At 45.2% G+C, this 23,979-nt stretch overlaps 1 protein-coding gene across 1 annotated transcript in view; it reads right to left on the reverse strand.

Annotated features, from left to right (window-relative positions):
- Znf382 (zinc finger protein 382) overlaps positions 1-18,647 on the reverse strand; it is a 58,647-nt gene extending 40,000 nt beyond the window's left edge. The window contains 5 exon segments of the mRNA XM_028787707.1: positions 5,189-6,568; positions 9,993-10,085; positions 10,943-11,069; positions 15,653-15,726; positions 18,570-18,647. Coding sequence (XP_028643540.1) covers positions 5,189-6,568; positions 9,993-10,085; positions 10,943-11,069; positions 15,653-15,726; positions 18,570-18,612 — 1,717 coding nt within the window. The 5' untranslated portion in view covers positions 18,613-18,647.
- Positions 18,648-23,979: the final 5,332 nt, after the last annotated feature.

Below are 23,979 nucleotides of genomic sequence, written 5' to 3' on the forward strand. Positions count from 1 at the left end.
AGATCTACCTGCGTCTGCCTCCTTGGCTTCTGTTTTCACTTTTAAAAGTGATTTATTTAATGTATGTGAGTACACCGTCATTGTCTTTTAAAGATTTATTTATTTATTATATATGAATACACTGTAGCTGTCTTCAGACACACCAGAAGAGGGCATCAGATATCATTACAGATGGTTGTGAGCCACCATGTGGTTGCTGGGATTTGAACTCAGGACCTCTGGAAGTGCAGTCAGTGCTCTTAACCACTGAGCCATCTCTCCAGCCCCACCGTCATTGTCTTAAGAAACACCAGAAGAGGGCATTGGATCCCATTACAGATGGCTGTGAGCCACCATGTGGTTGCTGGGAATTGAACACTCAGAACCTCTGGAAGAGCAGTCAGTGCTCTTAACTGCTGAGCCATCTCTCCAGCCCCATCTGTTTTCACTCTGAATGCTTCGGTTTCCTAGGCTGTGAGGCGGTCAAAGGAGTTTTGTTCCTCCGTTGCCTAGAACCTGCCATGGCTCTACAATGCCCAAGACAATCTGTTCTAACTTTTTAAGAGACTAACAACTTGCTTTCCAGGGTGGCTTAGACACTTTGCAGTTCTTTTAGCAAAACGGAGGAAGTCGAGCCGTAGCCAGCCAGCAGCTTCTATTGTTCACACACAGGAGTTTTGAAAAGTTCAAGATTATAAACTGTTAACTATGTCAAATGGTTTAACATCCCAGAGGTAGATGTTGGACACAAAAGCTGAGGCCAGTACTATCTGCTGTTTCTTATTTCATGTGAAGTGTGGCACTGGAAGCCTCGCTCCTTCAGATTGTACTGGAACACATCTCATGCTTAAGATGCACTGTTCACTGACAGATGGGGACACAGAAAGTAAAGAGGCGTGTTTGTTCACACCTATCACCAGGAAACCCATAATCAAAGATGGAGTGAATGTACAGTTGGGCTGCAAGCTCTCATGGCTTCAGGCTGGGAGCCCCACCCTCACCCCACCCCAGTTTGCTTATTGGTGAATTTCAGCTTATCACCATAGCAAACCTGGCTTGACTATTGGCTGAGAATCCTTGCAGAGAGCTTCTGCTTTGAGCACTCACAAAGCAATTCACACAGCATTCATACTAGAGACAGCAGGCTGTGGAACGGCACTTAGTGCTAGGAACAGCAGGCAGCTTGCATCTGTCGGATATGCAGCCCCCCCCCTCACGTTCTTTGCTTTTAAACAAAGTATGATAAGGGTATGCTCTGTGGGATCTTATGAGTCTTTTGAAATGAGAGTAGCCTGTCTTAGGTAGGGTTTTCTTGCTGTAAACAGATACCATGACTCTTACAGAGGAAAACATTGAATGGGGCTGGCTTACAGGTTCAGAGCTTTAGTCCGTTTTCATCAAGGTGGGAGGCACGGCAGCATCCACACAGACATGGTGCAGGAGACAAAGCACTATGTCTTGATCTGCAGGCAGCAGGAGACTGTGTGCCACAACAGGTGTAGCTTGAGCATAAGGGACCTCCAAGGTGCCTCTACAGTGACACACTTCCTCAAACAAGGCCACACCGTTGTAGTGCTACTCCCTATGATCAACCATTCAAACACAGGAGTCTACGGGGGCCATTCCAACTCGAGCCACCACGGAGCATAGCCTTACAGAGGCTGCATTACCTTAGAAGTGGAGTATAGTGACACATCTGTAATCACAAAAGTTGGGAGAGACAGCAGGAGGATTAGGAGTTCGAGAACACCCTGAACTATATGACATAGTGAGTTGGAAGCCAGCCTGGGCTATATGACATAGTGAGATGGAAGCCAGCCTGGGCTATATGACACCCTGTTTGAAACAAGCATGTTGGGGCTCCAGCTAAAGGACTGAAAGAAAAATCAGACATGGCCTTGTAGGCCGGCCAATGTCCAGCCTAGGTATCTGCATAAACCACATGCTTCACGTGTGAAGACTGACCATTATCTCCCCTGCAGCCTTGCCTTCCCACCCTCCCCTTGGAGCCAGCACTGATCAGTAGTTCTAAATACTTAATCACAGTGTATGTAACCATACATACAGCACGAAGGCCAGAAACGTATAAAAGTCTCAGTTTTGTGATACCGACATCCTTCTAGCCTTTAGGTACTAACCTGCTGAAGAACAACTACTTCCTGGTTATAAAACTTGGCCATCTCATTCCCTGGTCATTGTCCTACAAGATACAAACACTCCAGTTGGGTGTCTAAAACGTGAATCTGCAAAGACCCGTAGGCTAAGTAGGAATGGGTTCTAGAATCATCTTCACTCATAACAGCTGCGGGTTCATCCCCCAAACACCACAGCGGAGCAGCAGATCCAAGTTCAAACCCTCCCTTCACTCACGTATCTAAGGGGAGAATCTCTAAAAATCAATGCAAAAATAAACAGCTTCTCGAAACTTCATAGGAGAGCCCCAAGCGGGGCAGAGCCCAGACTATAGCGCACAGCCTGGTGCACCGAGAGGTATGTTTAATCACTTAGACAAATCCAATTTTAAAAACAAAGAAAATGCACAGAGGAACACTCTGGAGGAGGGATTGACTTTGGCTGACAGTTTCAGGTGATGGCCACACGGCTGCACTGTTTCAAGGCAGACCTCTGATGGCCGCTCATCACACAGTGGAAAGGAAACGCAAAGACAGCAGGGAGAAAGACCCCAGAGACAAGGTGCTTCACCAGGGCCTGTCCATGGGGACCTAGCAACAGCTTATGTCATCACTCCGACAGGTGCACCAGGTACCACCCGAATGCTCTGTCTCCCTCCATCTCTGTCTTGATCCTTCTCTCTGTCGTCTCTGACTCTCTCATATCCCCACTCTCAGGGGGGCTTTTGCTCTCTCCCAATAAACCTCATACACTAGATATGTTGCTTGGCGTAATTCCTTAGTGGCACGCCATGGCACTGGCCTACTGAAGGTACCCACCTCCAGTGAACTGTTTCCTCCAAATACGACCCTACTATTAATTTCATCAAGGCTCGTAACTCACGGATGAGGCCAGAGTACCCCAGGAGCCAATCACTTCACAAAAGTTCATTAGCCGGCAGCCAAGCCTTTACTATGTGAGCCTTAGGCAGTACATTTCAAATTCAAACTACAGCATCGTCTCACGCTGAAATTCAAAAAACTGCATCCACTCTCCCAAGCAGCAGCCAACACAAAACAGCTAAGAAGGCATAAAAGTCCACTTAGACTTTCCTTAATACATTCAAAAGTGCGTCCTAGAAGGACGCGTTTGTGCTCCCTGCCCCCAGATCCTATAATTTCATCTGTCTTCCCTTCATGGGACTCCACGACAGGCTTGTTCCCTCTGCATTAACCACGCCATGTCGTTAGTATCTAGTTTCACTTTGTACAGAGTTGGGATACAGGAGGCTGGGGAGATAGTTCAGCTGGTAAAGTGCTTGCCATGCAGGTAGGTGTAAGGACCTTAGTTCCCTCTCAACAGCCACATGAGAACCCAGGTGTGGTGTCGCAAGCTGGCATCCCTAGCGGTAAGGAGGTGGAGACAAGAGATATAGATAAGGGTCACTGGCCAGGCAGCCAAGGCACTTGCTGAACTTCAATCAGTAGAAACCCCTCTTTATAAAAAAAGATGGACAGCTTTTGAGAACTGAGGTGGTTCTCTGGAATACACACACACACACCACACATACTCATACACACACACACAACCCCTACACACACACACACACCCTCCATCAGTATGAGTATGAGTATGAGTAGTAGGTTCTACTGGCCTTGGGTAAAGCTGTGTTTTTTCCACCCTCCTCTAATTTCAACAATCTCATAGGTTTTCCACTGTTGAGCAAAGGAAATGCTGAATGCTTCTGTTTCTCTTGTGCTTTTTGAATAAGGTGTTAACTGTGGCTGAAGGCAGCCCCAAGTTTGTCACATCATGATACTAAGATCTGGGTGTCACTAAACGCCTCTGCTGACGTATTCTACTCTCAGCCCCTTTTCCCCAGTATTGCCAGGGTTTCCTTCTAACACGATTCCTGTGGGGGTCTGTCAGCGACTGTTTTGCCTGCTTGTATGTGCACCCTCATGAATGTCTGGTTCTTGCAGAGGCCAGAGGCCAGCACTGGATCCCCTGGGACTGGCATTACAGCCAGTTGGGAGCCACCAAGTGGGTGCTGGGAACTGAACCCAAGTCCTCTGCAAGAGCAGCAGGTTCCCTTCAACTGCCAAGCCATCTCTTGATCCATTCAGAATTCTGTCATTTGAACCAATGTCATATTGGGAATATTTGTAGCTGTTTCTCTTCTGTATAAAGTTGTCTCCTGACATGGAAGTTTTGAATTACACGGTACCATCTACCAGAGCTGATTGAATAGACATGTGCCCTAAGACTCAGTGCTTCCACTCCTTGAATAGACACAGAAGAGTGCATGTACGTACCTTTTAATTATGGCCATAAACAGTGAGCCATGTAAAAGTCTACCAACGAGACATATGTATATGATGGAATTCTATATAGACTAAAAATAAATGAACTTCTGCTCGTGCACTCATGACTGTCCAGGGACAATGAGGGGAACAAGCTGTGTTAGGACAGAACATATAGTAGAAATCCAATTTTATATAAAGGTTTATAATGTGTGAAACCGAGCTTATAATTTAGAAGTTAGAGCTGTGGTAAATTTGAGGGGGCAACAACTAACTTTTATTCCACACGGACAAGCTGCATTTGGTCAATGGTCTATTACTGATTCAAAAGGAATGTATGTACCGAGACTGAAAAGCAAATTTGAACATTTATAGCATTTTATCAGAGGTCGGTGTAGTCTACTGAATCTAGTGATCAAAACATGAAGGCTTCATGTTCAAATACTTTTTTGTCATTTAGTTTATGCAGTAGTGTGTGTGTGGCCGGTGACCAAGTAGTAAACGAAAGGAATGGAACCTGAAAGCACACAGTATCAAAAAAAAAACAAAAACCAAATCCCCAAAACCAGAAAAGTACCCCAAATCTGCCAGTTGTGGTAGCATATACCTTGAATCCCAGCACTTGGGAGGCAGAGGCAGGCAGCTCTCTATGAGTTTGAGACCAGACTGGTCTACGCACCAAGTTCTGGGCCAGCCAAGTCTACATAATGAGATCCTGTCTCAAAAATCTAAATAAATAAATAAATATATAAATAAATAAAAGCACACCACTCACTGAAATCTCATGGCTTCTGCCTTATGCGTTTTCTGGTGGGCGACGAGGTTTGATTTACAGCTAAAGAATTTTCCACACTCTCGACATTCATAGGGTTTTTCTCCGGTGTGAGTTTTCTGGTGGCGAATGAGGTTTGATTTCCTACTGAAGGCTTTCCCACACTGGGGACAGCCGTTGGATTTTTCTCCTGTGTGTATTCTGTAGTGCACAGTGAGGATTGCTTTCTGGCGGAAGGACTTCCCACAGTCACTGCAGATGTAGGGCTTCTCCCCAGTGTGGATCCGCTGATGGAGGGTCAGAGTTGTCTTCTGGCAGAAGGACTTCCCGCACTCACTGCAGACGTAGGGCTTCTCTCCTGTGTGAGTCCTCTGGTGCACCGTGAGTGTCGTCTTCTGGATAAAGGCCTTCCCACACTCTGTGCACTGATAGGGTTTCTCCCCTGTGTGAGTTCTCTGATGGTCGATGAGGTAGGACTTTTTTCCAAAGGCACTTCCACACTGAGTGCATTCGTAGGCTTTCTCCCCCGTGTGTGTTTTGTGGTGCCTGGTGAGGGTGGCCTTCTGGCGGAAGGACTTCCCACAGTCCACACAGAGATACGGTTTCCCCTCTGTATGTGTTTTTTCATGGAGTGTCAGAGCCGTCTTTTGACGGAAGGCTTTCCCGCACTGACTGCAAATATAGGGCTTCTCCCCCGTGTGGATCCGCTGGTGCTCTATAAGGTAGGACTTCCTTCTAAAGCTGTTCCCACAGTAAGGACACTGGAAGGGTCTCTCGTCCATCTGAGATCTGGGGTGCATAACAAACACTGACTTTCTGCAAAGGAGTTTCCCGTATTTGTTGTATGCAGAACATTTCTTTTCCATAAGATTATGTGGATGAATACCAAGGTTTGATTTTTCAAAAAAAGTGATTTCATCTTTACTGTAGTCGAAGTTCCCGCCTCCTCTGTGAGCCCTGTCATGTGGAAATGCCACTCCTGTCATGAGGAAGGGGCTGTCACATTCACTACATTCAAACTGCTGCTCTGGAATCTGTGTCTTCTGGTGCAGGGTGAGCTCCTGGTCAGAGCTCAAATCCCTTCCGATTTGTGTATGGAGAGTGAAGGCAGGATGGGTTTTCTCCTGCTTTGAAGTCACGACTGACTTCTCCCACTCTGTACTGCCTTCCAACTTCCCCATCACAGGGTTTATATCTCTACTGAGGAATTCTGAGATATTTTTCAAAACGTTCCCATCAGATTTATACTCAAACAGTGTTTTGGAAATAATACGGTTCTTGCCTAGTGTTTTCCCATAAATGTGGCTTCTCTCCCTAATTAGCTTCTTGTGGTTGATGATCAGGATTGATTTAGGAGGCTGGTCCTCGTAGTCGCTGAACTTCACCAAGACCTCTTTCTCTTCTAGAAAAGAGTATAATTAGTTAGCAATAGTTCAGATATGTATGTATGTATGTATGTATGTATGTATGTATGTATAAATGCACTGGAGATATATATATATATATGACAGAACCCATGATGTCTCACTGTGGTTTACAAAGAGGATAGATTAAATGTTTATGTTCTATAATGATACATTATATAATGTCAGAAAAGTTCCCAGTCTCTCATGCCAACCATAAAGGACCATCAGCCCCGGGCTGGCCCTCCCCCCAAATGGGCCAGGCCCTCCCCCATCAATCACTAGTTAACGAAATGCTTTGCAGGCCTGTCTACAGCATGATCTTATGGAGTTTTCTTATTTGAAGCACACCTCTCCCCGCCCCTAATTCTAGCTTGTGTCATGCTGACATGGTACTAGCCAGGACAGCTGTAAACTTGCCATGTAGCCAAGAAAGAGCTGTAATTTCATTTTTTAAATTATATGTCTGTACACGCACATGTGTGCACACTTGCACATACATGTGCACGTAGAGATCAGAGGACTACTTGTGGGAACTGGTTCTCTCCTTCCACCATGGAATCCTGGGAAATGAACTCAGGTCTTCAGGCTTGGCAGCCAGAGCTTTACTTACTGATCCTCCAGGTCCCACCCCTCAAGTGCTGGGATTACAGGCCCTGTTTCTCCCACAGGACCTTTGGCTATGAAAATGATTTCCTGATAGCATGCGCTCCACTGCCTGCTTCCTTTATTGTTGGAGCGATGCTAATAAGGAGGACATGGCTGCACGCTGGCCTGCAGGACCTTGGTCACCCCATCATTCCCACCTCTCCCTTTACTTCACCTGTCTTGTCTTCAGCTCCCCTGGACCCACTGATGTATCCCACTATCCACCCCACTCTAACTCTTGCAGGTAACCTCGTCTCCCAAACCCTCTTGGGGACACTTAAAGAACTCAGGAGTGCCAAAAGAACTGCCGGTTCCTAGCAGAAACAAAAGGCTCTGAGGAAGGAGTGGGAGGAGCTAAGGTGGGAGGAGTAAGGAGAGGAAGAGGAGGAGAAGGAGGGGAGACAGAGCTGTAGGACGATGGAGAGCCACGCATGTATGGAGAGCAGTCCTGGGTGACAACTCACATCTAGGTTAGTTAACTGGGAAACACCTCCAATTGTGTGGGCTTCTTGTTATTGAGCATTACCAAACATATAAAGCCTTTGGATAATCATTAAACATTAGAGTCTCATTTTCTACTGGGTACTGCGTGGATGGCGGGATGGTCTAGGCTCAGCCCAGCCTTGTGGAGACAGTGTGGGAGATTGACAGGTCCATCTCCTATGCTGGTGACTTGTGGGTGGCAGGGCTGGTGTCTCTGGCTGCCTGAGCCGGCTGCCTGAACTGCGGCAGCAGCGAGAACAGGAGAACACTTAAACACGCCGCTGCTCGTGACCTCAGGCCTAGCCTAGTCGGGAGCTTGCAGCGCTGGCCCTGTATCACAAGACAGATCGGGTGTGCCAATTTAAATATCTCCAGCAACAGGAAGGGGTCAGTTTTAACTGAGGTGGGGTCTGGAGATATGCGGATGGCCACAAGATCTCTTCAATTGATCCCATCCACCTGGCTAGACCACACAGCAAGAGGAACTTCAGTGGCAGAGCATTTGTCTGGCATACATAAAGTGCTCTGGGTTCCATCCATAGCATCAGAAATATTCTTTTTTTTTTCAAACAGGGTTTTTCTGTGTAGCCCGGGCTGTCCTGGAACTCACACTGTAGACCAGGCTGGCCTCGAACTCAGAAATCTGCCTGCCTCTGCCTCCTTTCCTGTCTGTATGTTTATGCTTGCCTGTGTTTGTGTCATTCTCACATACATGAAGATGTATACAGACACACAAACTCAAGAAGAAATGAAAATATGACATTTCAAATATGTAAGTAAAATGTGTTTTACTTCAAAAGCACATTTTATGGGGATGGGGGTGTGTTTGTGCTTGTATGGGTCTGAGCGAGCCCACCCTTGCACCTGAGGGAGATGGAAGCCAGAGGTTGATACTGGTGCCTTTCTGAACTCCCCTCTGTGTCATTTTGTAAGACAGACAACACAAAACAAACCCACAAACGACTTCAGCATCTAAAACCATGTATGGATGTCTTAACTGTGAAGTTGGGTGGAAGAAAACAATCACAGGAATGGTCTAGAATAAACAAAACTAATTCTAGTAACATTCAAAAACTTAGTGGGAAGAGATGTCTTAGAAGAGATGTAATGGGAACTGAGTTACGGGAAGCACTCTTTGTCTTTACTGGAAGTCAAATGCATGGGCTCATACACTTGTCAGAATTTCAAGAGCGATGTGTCAGACCTCTGTGTACACCATACCCACAAAGCTGTGAAAGTTCTGGGTAAGATAACAGAAAGCAGTATTTCTATAAACACTGGGCAAACAAGGAAACACTGACTTGGAAAGTGATACTCAAAACGAAGATTTAGATTTTTAAATTCATAAAACTCAACCACATATAGATGCTTCAGAGATCTCAGACCTTTATTCACATATGAGCCAGGTATGCTGGCTCACACCTTTAATCCAGCATTCTGGAGGCAAAGGCAGGTGGACTCTGTGAGTTTGAGGGCAGTCTGACCTATATAGTAAATTCTAGGACAGCCAGGGATACATAGTGAGACCCTGTCTCAACAAGCAAATAAACAACAATTTATATACACTATGGAAAAATGTCGAAAACAATAAATTCTAGTAAAAACATGCAGAAACTGGAAGCACAGTGCACTGTGGATGGAATGAAACAGAGGTGTCGCTGTGTGAAAACAGGTTGGAGATCTCCCAGAACCAACTGTGGAGTTGCCCCACGAGCGAGAAGCTACAAAGATGGATGCTGAGGAGCGTGGGAAATTCCATGTTGTTGTTAAAGGTGCAGAGGTGCTGGGTCTTTGTTTTCCTTTTGAGATGGGTTTCCTCTGTGTAGCCCTGGCTGTCCTGGAACTCTCTGTGTAGACCAAGCTGGCCTCAAACTCATAGAGGTCTGCCTGCTTGTGCTGGGATCAAAAGCGTGAGCCACCTCACCAGGCAGGGTTTCAGTTTTGAAAGATGAGGTTTGGAGCCTGGACAGTGCTGATGGCTGCACAAAGATGTGACTGTAGCTGACATCTCTGAACTATACACTTAAAATGCTAAAGCTGGTAAAGTAATTTACGACAATTCTAAATGAGATGCCCTAAATATTCAACACTGTCAGGTACCTGAGATCCAACACCCAGAGGATTTTTTTTTGTTTCGGGCTTTAACAGTTGTGAGTTACCCACCCCCAACCCCATTGGACTTTGTTTTCTTCTGAAGCACTAGAGATCAAGCCCAGGTCCTTGACCGTGTTATGTGCTCTAGCCCTGAGCCATCTCTCCAACCCCCGTCCCCAACACATATCTGTGACTTACCGAGATAGCTCTGACTTGGAAAAAGTCTCTCTGTCCACAGCTCCTCTCCTTGTTCCAACTTGCGGATCATATCAGGTTTTGTTATGTGAAATCCTGATAATGAAGAAAGGAAGGAAGGAAGGAAGGAAGGAAGGAAGGAAGGAAGGAAGGAAGGAAGGAAGGATTTGTTTTAAGGTGCTGGGACTCCAAACTACTGAGATAGATACAACTTCACCCTGGTAGATGGGACAAATTAAGGCCAATAATCAAGTATTTTGTTGCTGGAGAGACAGCAGCAGTTAAAAACACTGGTTGTTCTTCCAGAGGATCCAGGTTCAATTCCCAGAACCCACATGGCCACACACAACAATTTGTAACTCCAGTTCCAGGGATCCAATACCCACTTCTGTCCTCTGCAGAAATCAAACACACATGTTCATATACATGCATACATATAGGCAAAACACCCATATATATTAAATAAAAATAAATCTTTAGGGCTGGAGAAATGGCTCAGCGGCTAAGAGCACCGACTGCTTTTCCAGAGGTCCTGAGTTCAATTCCCAGCAACCACATGGTGACTCACAACTATCTGTAATGAGATCTGATGCCCTCTTCTGGTGTGTCTGAAGAGAGCAATGGTGGTGTACTCATATGCATAAAATAAATCTTTAAAAAAAATCTTTAAAAGCTCATATACTGGGCCAGAGTCAATGGTTCACACCTTTAATCCTAGCATTCATGAGACAGAGGCAGGAAGATCTATGTGAGTTCAAGGCTAGCCTGGTCTATATAGCAAGCCCCAGAATAGCCAGGGTAACAGAGAAAGACCTTGTCATTTTAAAATCAATGTATTCTCTGCTAACAAGAAGAGAGTCACACTGGGCTGAGGAAACGCCTCTGTTGGTAATGTAATGGTGGTCAAGCAGGAGCTGGCTCTGGGACTCTCAGGAGGATACAGTGACACTTACCCACAGAGATGAAATGACAGTAGTTTTCTAGCATCACGTCCCTGTAGAGGGCCTTCTGGGCAGGGTCCAGGCGCTGCCACTCCTCCTGGGTGAAGTCCACAGTCACGTCCTTGAATGACATTGGTCCCTGTAAGGGCACACTGTGGCAGTTCATCCTGAAGTTATTGGAAACCAGTTAGAACTAAATGTTGGGGACTAATCTGGCTATGATCAGCGATTAATTTTTATAATTTTGTCTTTCAAAACAAATTTTTTAATGTTTATTTTATGTAAGTATTTGCCCAGAGAGAGTATGTGTACCAAATGGGTGCAGTGTCTGAGGAGGCCAGAAGAGGACGTCGGGACCCCTGGAACTGCAGTTGTAGGCAGTTGGGATCCCCCATGTGGGTGCTGGCAACTATACTAAGTCCTCTGCAAGAGCAGCCATTGGTCTTTCTGCTGGGGAGGAGGGTTGAGGTTGGGTCTTGCTATGTAGCTCTGGCTGTCTTTGAACTCACCATGTAGACCAGGCTGGCCCTGCCTCTGCCTCTGAGCATTGTCACCACTGAGCCTGTGTCACCATCTGACATTAGCAACCAGTACTCTCCATCACTGAGCCACATCTCCAGGCCCCTTAATCGTGTTATTTCTGCTACACACACACAGAAAATACATCCAGTAGCATTTACTTTTTAATCTCATGTTAAATAATCTTAGACCACACAGTTCTGTCCTGAATGCAGCTGGTTGACTGCTGGGCCAAAATGATAAAACCTTGACTGTGCTCATGAGAAGTTATGGAGGGAGGCATATGAGAAATAGTCACTGTATGATCATGGACACGAGGGACAGACATATAGGAAATGCATCACAAAATAAAGCCCACTTTCATATTGTACCCTGAAGCATCATTGAAGACACAAAGCTTTGTACTTAGAATAAATCTGCACTGTAGGAAAAAAGGGCACTGGCTTTTAAAAACTCATGAGATAGCTCCCCCCCCCACAAAGATTTATTTATTTTATTTATATGAGTACACTGTATTTTCAGATACACCAGAAGAGGGCATCGGATCCCATTACAGATGGCTGTGAGCCACTATGTGGTTGCTGGGAATTGAACTCAGGACCTCTAGAAGAGCAGTCAGTGCTCGTAACTTATCTCTCTAGTCCCTCATGGGACATCTTTAATCTTAGCACTCAGGAGGCAGAGGCAGGTGGGTCTCTGTGAGTTCAAAGTCAGCCTGGTCTACAGAGTGAGCGCTGAGCTAGCCAAGGCTACATCGTCAAGACTGTCTCAATAAATTAAAAAAAGAAAATTTAAATAAGTAAAAATTCACGGAAAGAAAACCACTCAGTAAGTTCAAGAACTAGCAAAACGCACAGCTTGTTAGGAAATGGTCTTTGGCTGGCCTTGAATCCCAGCACTTGGGAGGCAGAGGCAAGTGGATTTCTGAGTTCGAGGCCAGCCTGGTCTACAGAGTGAGTTCCAGGACAGCCAGGGCTGCACAGAGAAACCCTGTCTCAAAAAATAAAAACAAAAACAAAAACAAAAAGGAAATAGTCTTTGAGATCAAAGAAGCAGAAGCTAGAGCAGCAGCAGTGAGTGGGCACCCATGGAGTACGTCTGGACGGTTTCCTCCGAAGCACTGGTCTTACAAACCAACTCCCAGGGCCTGGAGATGCGCCTTACAGGTGAAGAGCACTCACTGCTTTTTCAGAAGAGCAGGGCTTGGTTCCCAGCGTCCATGCATAGCTGCCTAACTACAGTTCCTGACACTGCAATAACTTCTTTGCCCTCCAAAGGTACTTGTATACAAACGGTGCACACACGTGTGGCTCAAACATGCACATGCGCATACATACAAATCATCAAAATAACACATTTTAAAAAATAGACCGGGTGGGGTATTGTGACACACACTTTTAATCCCAGTACTGGAAGGCAGACGTGGGTGGATCTGTGTGTTCAAAGCCAGTCTGGTCTATATATTGAGTTCTAGCCTGGTCTATATATTGAGTTCCAGCCTGATCTATATATTGAGTTCTAGCCTGGTCTATATATTGAGTTCCAGCCTGGTCACAGATCCATAGAATAATCCTGTCTCAAAAACAAAACAAAACAAAACAAAAAACCTAACAAAATTTTAATAATAAAAATGAACTGATCACAATTCCAATATATTCATTGTGATTTGTTAATCATCAAAAGGTAGTGGCAATTTACATAATTACTACTACTCTTGAACATATGCTGTTAGCATTTTTTCCTTTCCAGTATATGATCATACGGATCCTACTGCAATACACAGGCCCAGTGATGAAGGAGCTGACGAGGTGGGGTTTAGCAGCTCAGAGCACTTGCCTCTGCTCCAGGAGACTAGAGTTTGGGTTCCATCACCCATATCTGGAAGCTCACAACTACCCACTAGCAACAGCTCCAGGGAATTTGAATTTGCTGGCCTCTTCTAACTTTGATACACATACTCACACACACACACACACACACAACATGAAACATAACACACACGATTTCCCACCTCAGCTTCCCCCAAGCTGGACTGCAGGCATAGCCACCAGGCCAGACTACTGGGGGTAGAACTCTTCAAGACAGGAGAAGGCCGAGAATATTAGTGGGAAAGATGATTAGGGGTAGCCTCTGCTAGAGATTATACTGCAGAGATGAATGGGCTAATGAAGGACCACTGGTTCCTACCTGACAGGGTTTAAGACCTCTTGGGCTCTCTGCGTGGGCCAGTATGTGTAAGCGGGGAGTGGGACCGTGGTCCAGGAACGTAGTGGAGCATGCCTGTGATCCAAACTCAGGAAGCAGATGCTGAAGGACTACTGCAAGTTCAAGCTGAACCAGAGAAGCTCATAAGAATGTGACGTGTGCACGGTTACTGGGTAGGTGTTTTTGTTTGAGGTTCTGTTTTTGAGAAAGGGTCTCAAGCATCCCAGGCTAGCTTTAAACCTGTTATGTAATTGAGGATGACCTTGAACCCCTAATCCTCCTCTCCCTGCCCCCAGAATGTTGAGATTCTGGACCTGTACCAGCACACCCAGTAAATGTGGTGCTATGGACTGATCCAGGCGCCCCATGCATGAAAAGTAAACACTGTAGGAACTGACCTGCCCCCTCCCCCAGCCCCTGCATGCTGAATACATAGTTCTGATGCTCTGTCTAGACAGCAGTCTTAAATGAACAGAGGTCTTCTTTTAAAAAAGGATTTATTTTCTCTATATGAGTACACTGTTGCTGTCTTCAGAGACACCAGAAGAGGGGCATCGGATCTCATTACAGATGGTGGTGAGCCACCATGTGGTTGCTGGGAATTGAACTCAGGATCTCTGGGAGAGCAGTCAGTGCTCTTAACCACTGAGCCATCTCTCCAGCCCCTACAGAGGTCTTTGATAGTCACTGGAATCAAATTAAATGCAGTCTTGCAGAGCAGCAATTCTGTGTATACAGAAAATGAGGACATAGAGAGAAGAGAGCCAATTAATAGTTAGGGAAAACTAATATTTTACAAGTTGGTAGATGAGGAATTTTATGAAAGAAAAACATGAAAACAGGACAAGGCACTGTCTTTGATGCAAGGACACATTACTTCAAGACTGGACTAGCACATGCATTTTTCTTCTGCAAGTGGATGTAAAACTGTAGAAGACAGAAAAAAGAAAATAGTAAACTTATAATAGTGTTGAATACTGAACCAGTTTCCACTGGCAGGTCACAGTCGGTAGGAATTTCTGGCAGACAAGAATCAACAGAAAATTAGAGAGGAGAGTGTAGAGAGACAGTTCTGTAGTTAAGAGAGCTAGGTGATCTTACCAAGGACCTGAGCTCAGTTCCCAGTACCCACATAGTGGCTAGTCCGTTTGTAATTCCAGTTCCAAAGGATGGATACTTTCTTCTGACCTCCAAGGGGACCAGGCACACACATGGTACACATACATGCATTCAGTCAAAGACTCACACATAAATAAATCTAACAAAACAAAACAACCTTTAAGAATCAGAGAGGAGGCACCCACAATCTCTGCTTTCTGTTGTTTCCGAGACAAGGTCTCACTTTGTAACCCTCACCTCCAATCTTACCCCTGCTTTCCATGTTCTGGGATTACAGGTGTGCATCCCCACGGCCCAGCTCCAGAACCTCAGTTTTCCATACCAGTTCATATTCAAAATGTCTTCCCTGAGAACCTCACGGACTGGACGGCACTTCCCACAAATGAATCACATGATCTAATAATTCACCCTCCTACCCATGACTGCTCCTAGAGTACTCACAACTTAGCTCTTGGTGTGGAGACAAATTGGATTCACTCAAGTGCAATCATTTATTTCTCTCTAAGTCAAGACAATGCATTTCTAGTACAGCAGTAATCCCGTGAGAAGATGGAGAAAGAACACAATGAACGATGTACCGGTATTCCTTTGTGAACAGTGGCCATGAATAGAAGGGAACACGGAGGAAGGCTCAAATCTATCCGTTAGGTACCAGGACAGCAAGCAGGGGGGCAGGTGAGTCATGTACAGGAGAAAATTGGGGCAGTGCCACCCTTAACTATTACAGCCCAGTGTCACTTGTCCGATCTGTCCTGAGACCCTGGCCCTAAACTGAAAAATGTTTCATGGAAGCCAATCCCACTATCCAGGAAGCTGAAGCAACATTGTTAAGCAAACGTTTGTACTTCCTGAAAGAAAGGTAAGTGAACAGCATCTCACCTTAGACATGGCTTTGAGATTTGCGAGGGACGAGCCTCGTCGTCTGAGCTCCTCTTTCGGAAATGAGAAGAGCCCTATAAAGGCAGAGAGGGAGAGACTTAAGGAGCCAGGAAAACAACATCCTCAAATCAGATCTCTCAGGATAACTCAATTAGATCGGCCCACACTTTCACTCTTTCTGCACATGGCACTCTGAGAGTTCATCCAATGCTCAGGACGAGGGTTCACGTGGACACAAGCGCTACTTCCTCTCCCAAATCAGAGGCCCAATCGCTTGCTGAGCTAGTACGGATTCCGTGGAACCTGCTGTAGCTTGCAAATGCAACATTTTGTTCTGCATGCTTCAATGTCCCATGGAGCTGAGGTTTGCAGGACAGGTCTGGGCATGTGACTCAGGGGGTCCAACACTTGTTAGCATGAGCAAGACTCTGGCGACTACACTTAACACCGCCCAAACCACAACTTGTTCATGTTCTTTCCCGACTCACACCGTCTCCCCAGTACACGCAGTGCCTTCCCAGCCTGAGGAGCACCGGTGAGAAGCACTTACTCTTCACCAGCTCTGCCCTGTAGTTTAAAGGTGGACCTTTCTTATTGCATTAAGTTTCCTTGTAGTAAGCTTAAAATTTCCCCTTTTTTCTAATGACATCTGGCTGGTTTTACCTTTTCGATGGGTTTGTGTTTTCTAATTAGTTGAGGCCATGTTCTGATTTCCCCCAGTATTTTATCACCAAACATAATCTCAGATCCTATTTTCTGTTTAAGATGCAAATAATTTTAGGAGTCACATGGCTTTCCTTACTTTCTCATATTTGGCTTCGTGCTGTGACATCTTCTTCACTGTGTTTAACAATGCCTCACACGGTTTAATCAATACCTCCTCAACTGATAGCGAATGCCATCCGTAGCACTTATTTCTCCATATGCTTCACAAGCCCTGGTCACATGTGACATTTCTCCACAGCCTGAAAATATGTGGGTTTTCTACTTTCCACTTCCTCTCCTCATTGATTTACCTGTATCACGCTATTTAAGAAACATAGTCAGGGCTGGAGAGACGGCTCAGCGGGCAAGAGCTCTGGCCGCTCTTTCAGAGGACTCAGGTTCAGTTCCCAGCACCCAGGCAGTAACTCATAGACACTGGTAACTTCAGCACCAGGGCGGACACCCTCTTCTGACCTCCATGGCTCCTGGGCACACGCATGTGCAGTACATTTATACAGGCAAAACACATGCAAATGAAAAGAAAGTTTTAAAAAGGAAACATAGTTATATATGCATATATATAAGTATTACTTATATATGATGTACTTCATACCATATGTAATATAGTTACATATAATAGTTACATAGTTATATATATATATATCCTATATACATAATATATACAATATTATTAATAGTTATTTCAGGAAGTGCTGCATAACGTATTTTAGTATAGATACAGACACAAAAAAGAAATGCCAACTGGAGGGCTCCCACTTGGTTAAGTACAGTCTGAAGTGCTGGCTGCTACAGTGAATATTCTGGTTGCCATGGTTATTTTAATTACCAAAATTGAGACTTGTCTTAAAAGTAAAAGCATACTTTTTAAAATAATTTTAGGAACGGAAAAATCCACTTTCATAGATGTGGAGAATGCGGTACTTATGGGAGAAAAGTGCTACCTTCCTGCAGGCTCCTCTGCAGCACCTTTCATTTCAAAACGTTTTACCTAGCCTCCTGCTTCCAGGCTGTTACCCTTACCACTGGGAATTATGACAATCTTACCTATTCCATTCCAACATTAGTATCTTTATATTCTCTAAGTTACTATTTGAAAAAATTTCAAGCAGGCTTGCAGGTACCAATCTGACAATCAAATAGTACATAATTTCCAGGCTTGGTGGTGCACACACCACACGGAATCCCAGCAGTTGGGAGGTTAAAGCAGGGGTATCACTGCTAAGTTTTAGGCCATCCTGGGCTACGAGTTCAGTGGCAACTTGGGATAATCAACCTGTCTAAAAAAAAAAATTACACATATGTGATCACACAGCATACTTCATTTAAATATTAACCGTGCTACAAGCCAGGTGGTGGTGCCACGGGCCTTTAAATCATAGCAGGGGGCAGGGGCCTCTCTAAGTTCAAGGCCAGCCTGGTCTACAAATCTAGTTCAAGGACAGCCAAGGCTTCTCAGAGAAACGCTGTCTGGGAGGGGGGAATCCAAAAAACACACACACACAAAATCATAAGAAATAACAGAAGAACACACACATGTGCTCAGTGATAACCTTTCAAACACCCTTCAGAAAACCAACCTACTGCTTCACATCTCATTCACGACGACAGAACAAGATAGAATTCCAGGCAAAGTCACTCACAATCACGTTCAGAAATCACTTTCAAGAATCCCAGGCAGCCGGGCGGTGGTGGCGCACGCCTTTAATCCCAGCACTCGGGAGGCGGAGGCAGGCGTATTTCTGAGTTCGAGGCCAGCCTGGTCTACAGAGTGAGTTCCAGGACAGCCAAGGCTAGGCTACACAGAGAAACCCTGTCTCGAAAAAACAAAAATAGATAGATAAATAAATAAATAAATTCCAGGCAAAGTCACTCACAAATCACTTTCAATCCTCCTGTCCCCAATTGGAGTCGCACTTAATCTACAAACAGACGCGTGCGGCGGCAGCCCTAAGCAAGATCCCACCATCCACCTTTCGCATCCAAGGAGATCGCAATCTTCTTATCGCCCCCACCACCCCCGACCCGCCCAGGGACCAGTCACAGAGCATCCTGCGCTTAGCTCGCAAACTCCCCCTTCGGGTCACCGTCTGGGTCACGCCCACGGGCCACGCCCACGGGCCACGCCCGAGGCCTGCGCGACCATTGAGTGTCCGGATCCCGCTTCCCTAACCTTCTCCCTCCCTAAAATTACCAGGCCCGGCTCGGCCTCTCGGTTTCCTCCCCGGTCTTCCCATCTGGATTCGTTCTCTTCGTCGCCGCCGAGACCCGGAGCATCCACTGCGGTCCTCGGCCTCTCCCAACGTCCCTCACCCGACCGCTCCTCGGCCGTTTGCGCCTGCGCACACGCGCCGCGGGGGCTCGTTCTCCCAGGAGCCTCCGGGGCGGCCCGTTAGTTGCCGCGCGTTCTCCCTCGTCCCCGCGCTCGCACCAACGTCCCCTGGGCTGGGGCCGGTGGGGTTCAGCTGCCCGCGGGGGTCTGTGGCCGCGCGCGGGAGTGCGTGGCTGCGTCAGTGTGGGGTGTGTCCAGGAGGGAGCTCTGAGACTGACTCTGATTAGGTTTGGGTGATCGATCGGGGACCAGGCGGTTTGCGATCCCATGCTGTGAGCAGCTGATCTTGTGACAGCACTGTGCACTGCTGGGACCGACATCGTTCCCTCCCCACTCGGTATTTTGAGTTAGTTTGGTAGAATTTCATTTTGACAGCCCTGGGCTGAGAATTATGTGCAGGAGATCCTCTTGTGGGTGGTCTGTGTTGCGTTCTTGTTCAGTCTGTACAAGTCTTTCCTATGGGTAATTCAGAGAATGCATAGGGTGTCTCTTCCTCCTGGAGGGAGGAGAGGGTACAGGGATGCCGATGAAGTTCCATGGTTTCTTGGAATGTGTGCTGGGACTTCTGTCACTGCCTCTGTCGTTTCAGCACGTAGCCGCACTGCACAGCGTGGAGCTATCAAGGGGGGAGTTGGTATTTGAAACCTAGAACGAAGGTTCCGACTTAAATACCACACAGCCTCGTATGGAGATCTTGCAGTGGGAGTTCCCCCCCCCCCCCAGGTTGAAGTGCAAGCGAAGATCGTCTTTGAAGTTATGTGTCACTAACGATTTCCCAAGGATTTCTATACAATATGATGCATTGATCAGTCATTCCACGGAAAAAAAGCCACACCGATTCTATTTTGGACCAAACACTGTTCCATCTGAAAGTGCCACGTAATCTCAATTGTATGATTTTCTTGTGAAGGAAAATTCTACTATCAAAAAGGTTATTATATTGATTAAATACAATTTTTTGTTTTTGGATTTTTGAGACAGGGTTTCTCTGTGTAGACCTGGCTGTCCTGGAACTCACTCTGTAGACCAGGCTGGCCTCGAACTCAGATATCCGCCTGCCTCTGCCTCCCAAGTGCTGGGATTAAAGGCGTGTGCCACCACCACCCAGCGAGCGAAATACAATTTTTTAAATGTACTAGACTCTGGAGCTGATTTCATTTGTTCTTAGCGTTGGACTCTGTCATTTTTCAACCCATTTCCCCAAGTTGTTCAAAATAGATTTCTTTCCCAACTCTTTGCGGGGGAGGAATGATTTAAATATATACTGGTTTTACTATAGTTTTTTCCCCCGGATTTAATAGTTTCACTGAGAAAAAAATACTTAACAATGGGGGCTGGTGAGATGGCTCAGTCGTTAAGAGCACTGACTGCTCTTCATGAGGTCCTGAATTCAAACACAGCAACCACTATGGTGGCTCACAACCATCTGTAATGGGATCCAATGCCCTCTTATTGGGTGTCTGAAGGCAGCTACGGTGTACTTACATATAATAAATAAATAAAATTTTAAAAATATTTGATAACACAAATTGACCTAAATATTTAAACTTTTAGCCCTATAGATATCATTCGGCTCCAAACAGCTGGCTGCCCAAACATGAGGACCCGAGTTCAATCCCAGGACCCACAGAGAAAATTGTATATGAGATGGTACATGCCTATAATCTCAGTGCTGAAAGGGCAGACAAGACTATCCCTGGGGTTCACTAAGCAACCAGCCTAGCTGAGTCTGCAAGCTGCAAGACTCAGTGAGAGAGAGAGAGAGAGACCCTGTCTCAAAAATTCTCACACACTTTTGTTTTGAGATGGGTCAGTCTCATTATGTAGCTCTGACTAGCCTGGAACTCACTTGTAGACCAGGCTGGCCTCAAACTCACAGAGATTTGCCTGCTTCTGCCTCCCAAGCAGTAGGATTAAAGGTGTGCACCACCACATCTGTTACATTTTTAAGAAACAAAAATATTTTTTGTAGATAGAGTCTTACTGGGTAGTCCTGGCTGGCTAGAGACCTGCCTACCTCTGCCTCTGGAGTTCTGGGATTGAGGGAAAGTGCAGCTATGCCTGGCAGGAATATTCGTTATTAATGATTTAGTATACATTTGCTATTTTCTGGGGGCTTTTGCCTGGAGTTCCTGTGAATTATTTGAATGACACATCTCTCATTGTTGTAACAGGAATTCAGCCAAGTAACTAGCTTTATTATACTTCAGTGTGTGGGGGGAGAAAGGAAGAGCATGCTAATGATATTCAAATGAGTCTTTTTGATATTTACAACTTTGGGAGTTATATATCAATTTATTCAAAATCACTAGGTGCACAGGAAGACAGCCATGTGAAACAGTACTCAGAAATAGATTTTCAAATTCTGTTTCACAGATTGAATGACTTCCTCAAAATAACACTAATCTCCTGGAATCAAATTCCTTAGGAGGTATCATTTGTGAGCAGCACTGGGAGAGATGGCATAGTGGTTAAGGGTACTGGCTGTTCTTCCAGAAACCGTGGGTTAAATTCCCAGCACTCACATGGCAGCTCATCTGGAGCCCTCTTCTGTCCTCCAAGTCCTTTGTACAAATGTAGTTCACAGATCTATCTGTAGGCAAAGCATACATACACATAAAATAACTATTTTTTAATAATTTATTTTTTACTTTATGTACATTGATGTTTTTCCTCCATGTACTCACTCCAGTTTTCCTCACTTGTACATGCCTTTAATCTCAACACTTTGGAGGCAGAAGCAGAGGCAGAACTCTGTGAGTTCAAGGTCAGCCTGGTTGACTTGTGAGTTCCAGGACAACCAGAGCTAAATAGTGAGGCCCTATCTCAAGAAAGGAAAGAAGAATAAAAGAAAAAGAGGAAAAAAAAAGACAATCATACTGCCAAGACAGATTGTTAATTTTTGCTAATAAGATGTTAGTTGTTGGGCTGGTGAGATGGCTCAGTGGTTAAAAGCACTGACTGCTCTTCCAGAGGTCATGAGTTCAAATCCCAGCAACCACATGGTGACTCACAACCATCTGCAATGAGATCTGATGCCCTCTTGTGGGGTGTCTGAAGACAGCTATAGTGTACTTATAATAAATAAATAAAAGTTTAAAAAAAAAAAAAAGATGTTAGTTGTTGGGGGCTGGAGAGATGGCTCAGTGGTTAAGAGCACTGACTGCTCTTCCAGAGGTCCTGAGTTCAAATCCCAGCAACCACATGGTGGCTCACAACCATCTGTAATGAGATTTGATGCCCTCTTCTGGTGTGTCTGAAGACAGCTACAGTGTACTCATAAATAAAATAAATAATTAAAAAAAAAAGATGTTAGTTGTTACAAACATGCATAAACATGGGTTGGACAGGGAATAAGATTAAACTTTTGTTAATATTTTGTCTTATTTGTTAATTTTGAGAGAAGTTCTCATGTAGCCCAGGTTAGCCTAGAACTCACTTTGTAGCTGAGGATAACTCCTAGTCCTGTAGCATCTTATCTTCCCAGTGTTTGGATTACAGGTGTATGACCCCACGTCTAGCTCTGTTTATAGTTTCAGTTTGTTACCTAGTTAGTTCAGATTGTCGGAGATAAGGTTTTCTCTCTGAACGTTCTGTTTTTAATGACGGCTAATATTTTCAAGCTGTGGCATGTGATACACAAGCTTTACAAGAAGGAATAGGCCCAGAATTCAAAGCTATTCTCTCTGCAGATGGTAAAGACATGAGGAAATTGCCTTCAGTAGAGATGAACGGCAGAACAGTAAGTAGACTTCATCATCTATGAAGAGACGGCATCGGATGGGCTAGGCATTGAACCACTAGGGGGCAGCAGCAGTAGGGAGATGGTCCAGTGTTGCGAAAGTTGAGCTTTGACTACAGTCACAGAGAAGAATTTCAGGATGAGCCAGGGTGAAACAAAGTTAGCGGGTTTATTAAGTACTTAGGTGGAGCCGGGCGGTGGCGGCGCACGCCTTTAATCCCAGCACTTGGGAGGCAGAGGCAGGCGGATTTCTGAGTTCGAAGCCAGCCTGGTCTACAGAGTGAGTTCCAGGACAGCCAGGGCTACACAGAGAAACCCTGTCTCGGAAAAAAAAAAAAAAGTACTTAGGTGGAGAGTCAGCTATGAAAGGACAGTATACAGTCCCAAGATATGGTGTGAACTTCTTGAGCAATGCAGACACACTTTGATGCTCTTGCAATGGCTATACATATAACCCTGCCCATTTCTAGTTACATTTTTTTTCTTATCGCACTCTGTTGTTATCTGCCAGCTGTAGCTGATGCATCTATTTTGCAACTCCCAAGGACATTTCATGATTATTCTCAGACCTCAAGGGAGGAGGCCATGCCTCTCTAAGGGAAAGTTAGAGAACGGAGTCTGAAGAACAAAATGGAGTTTATCCTGCTACCTCAGTCCCTTCCTTCCCCCCTCTACTAGTTGCTTTGGTGGCCGATCTTGGGTTCCTTGAGGTCTGGACCGTTTGTGCTAATTTGTTGATAGTGAGATCTCATTACCCTAAGTTGAATAGCCCCCAATCTCTGTTTTACATATTGTAAAATCTTGTTTATGGTATGCGGTCTGAAGGTGAGGAGAAGTAAAAGAATAACCAACAGTCCCATGAGGGTAGAAATAAAAGTTGTTAACCAGGGGGAGGAATCGAACAGTGAGTGGTACCCACTTTTGTAATTTTCTGGTTCTCCCTGGCATCTATCTATACCTTTTCTAACTTTAGCTAACGATTCCCTAATAACTCCAGAATGGTTGGCATAGAAGAGCATTTCTCATGGAAGGTGGCACCTAGTCCTACTTGTAGGAACACTAAGTCTAATCCCAGCCTGTTTTGTAACACCACTTCAGCCAGAGAATGTACGTTATGCTCCAGGTGGGAAATGAACCGTTCTAGGCAGTGGATATCTTTATCTGTGTCTGTCTTTAAACTGGTATACTTCTCTTTTTCTGTAATGCTAGCACAGTTATCCCAGTGCCGACCAGGGCTAGCCTTAAAGTTAAAGTCAAAGAGATAGGTTCTCTCCTTTGTCTCATAAAGTCTCCCTCAATTTATCTTACTAAGGCTCTTAATACCATTTTCTCTAAATAATAGGTTATGTGGGGCACTAATTGAACCAAAATACAGAACCCAGCTAGGGTAGAAGAATTAAGAGCCACTCCATTCACAAAAGGGGTCAGTCTGGATGAACAGGTCCACCATGTCTGTTCTAGGGGGAATAATCTATTTGGAATGAATTATGGGAATGGTTTGATTGCAGAGGTGTTGATGTGACAAACGCC

This window comes from Grammomys surdaster, unplaced genomic scaffold (genome assembly GCF_004785775.1).
Source record: "Grammomys surdaster isolate TR1022 unplaced genomic scaffold, NIH_TR_1.0 125671, whole genome shotgun sequence".
NCBI lineage: Eukaryota > Metazoa > Chordata > Mammalia > Rodentia > Muridae > Grammomys > Grammomys surdaster.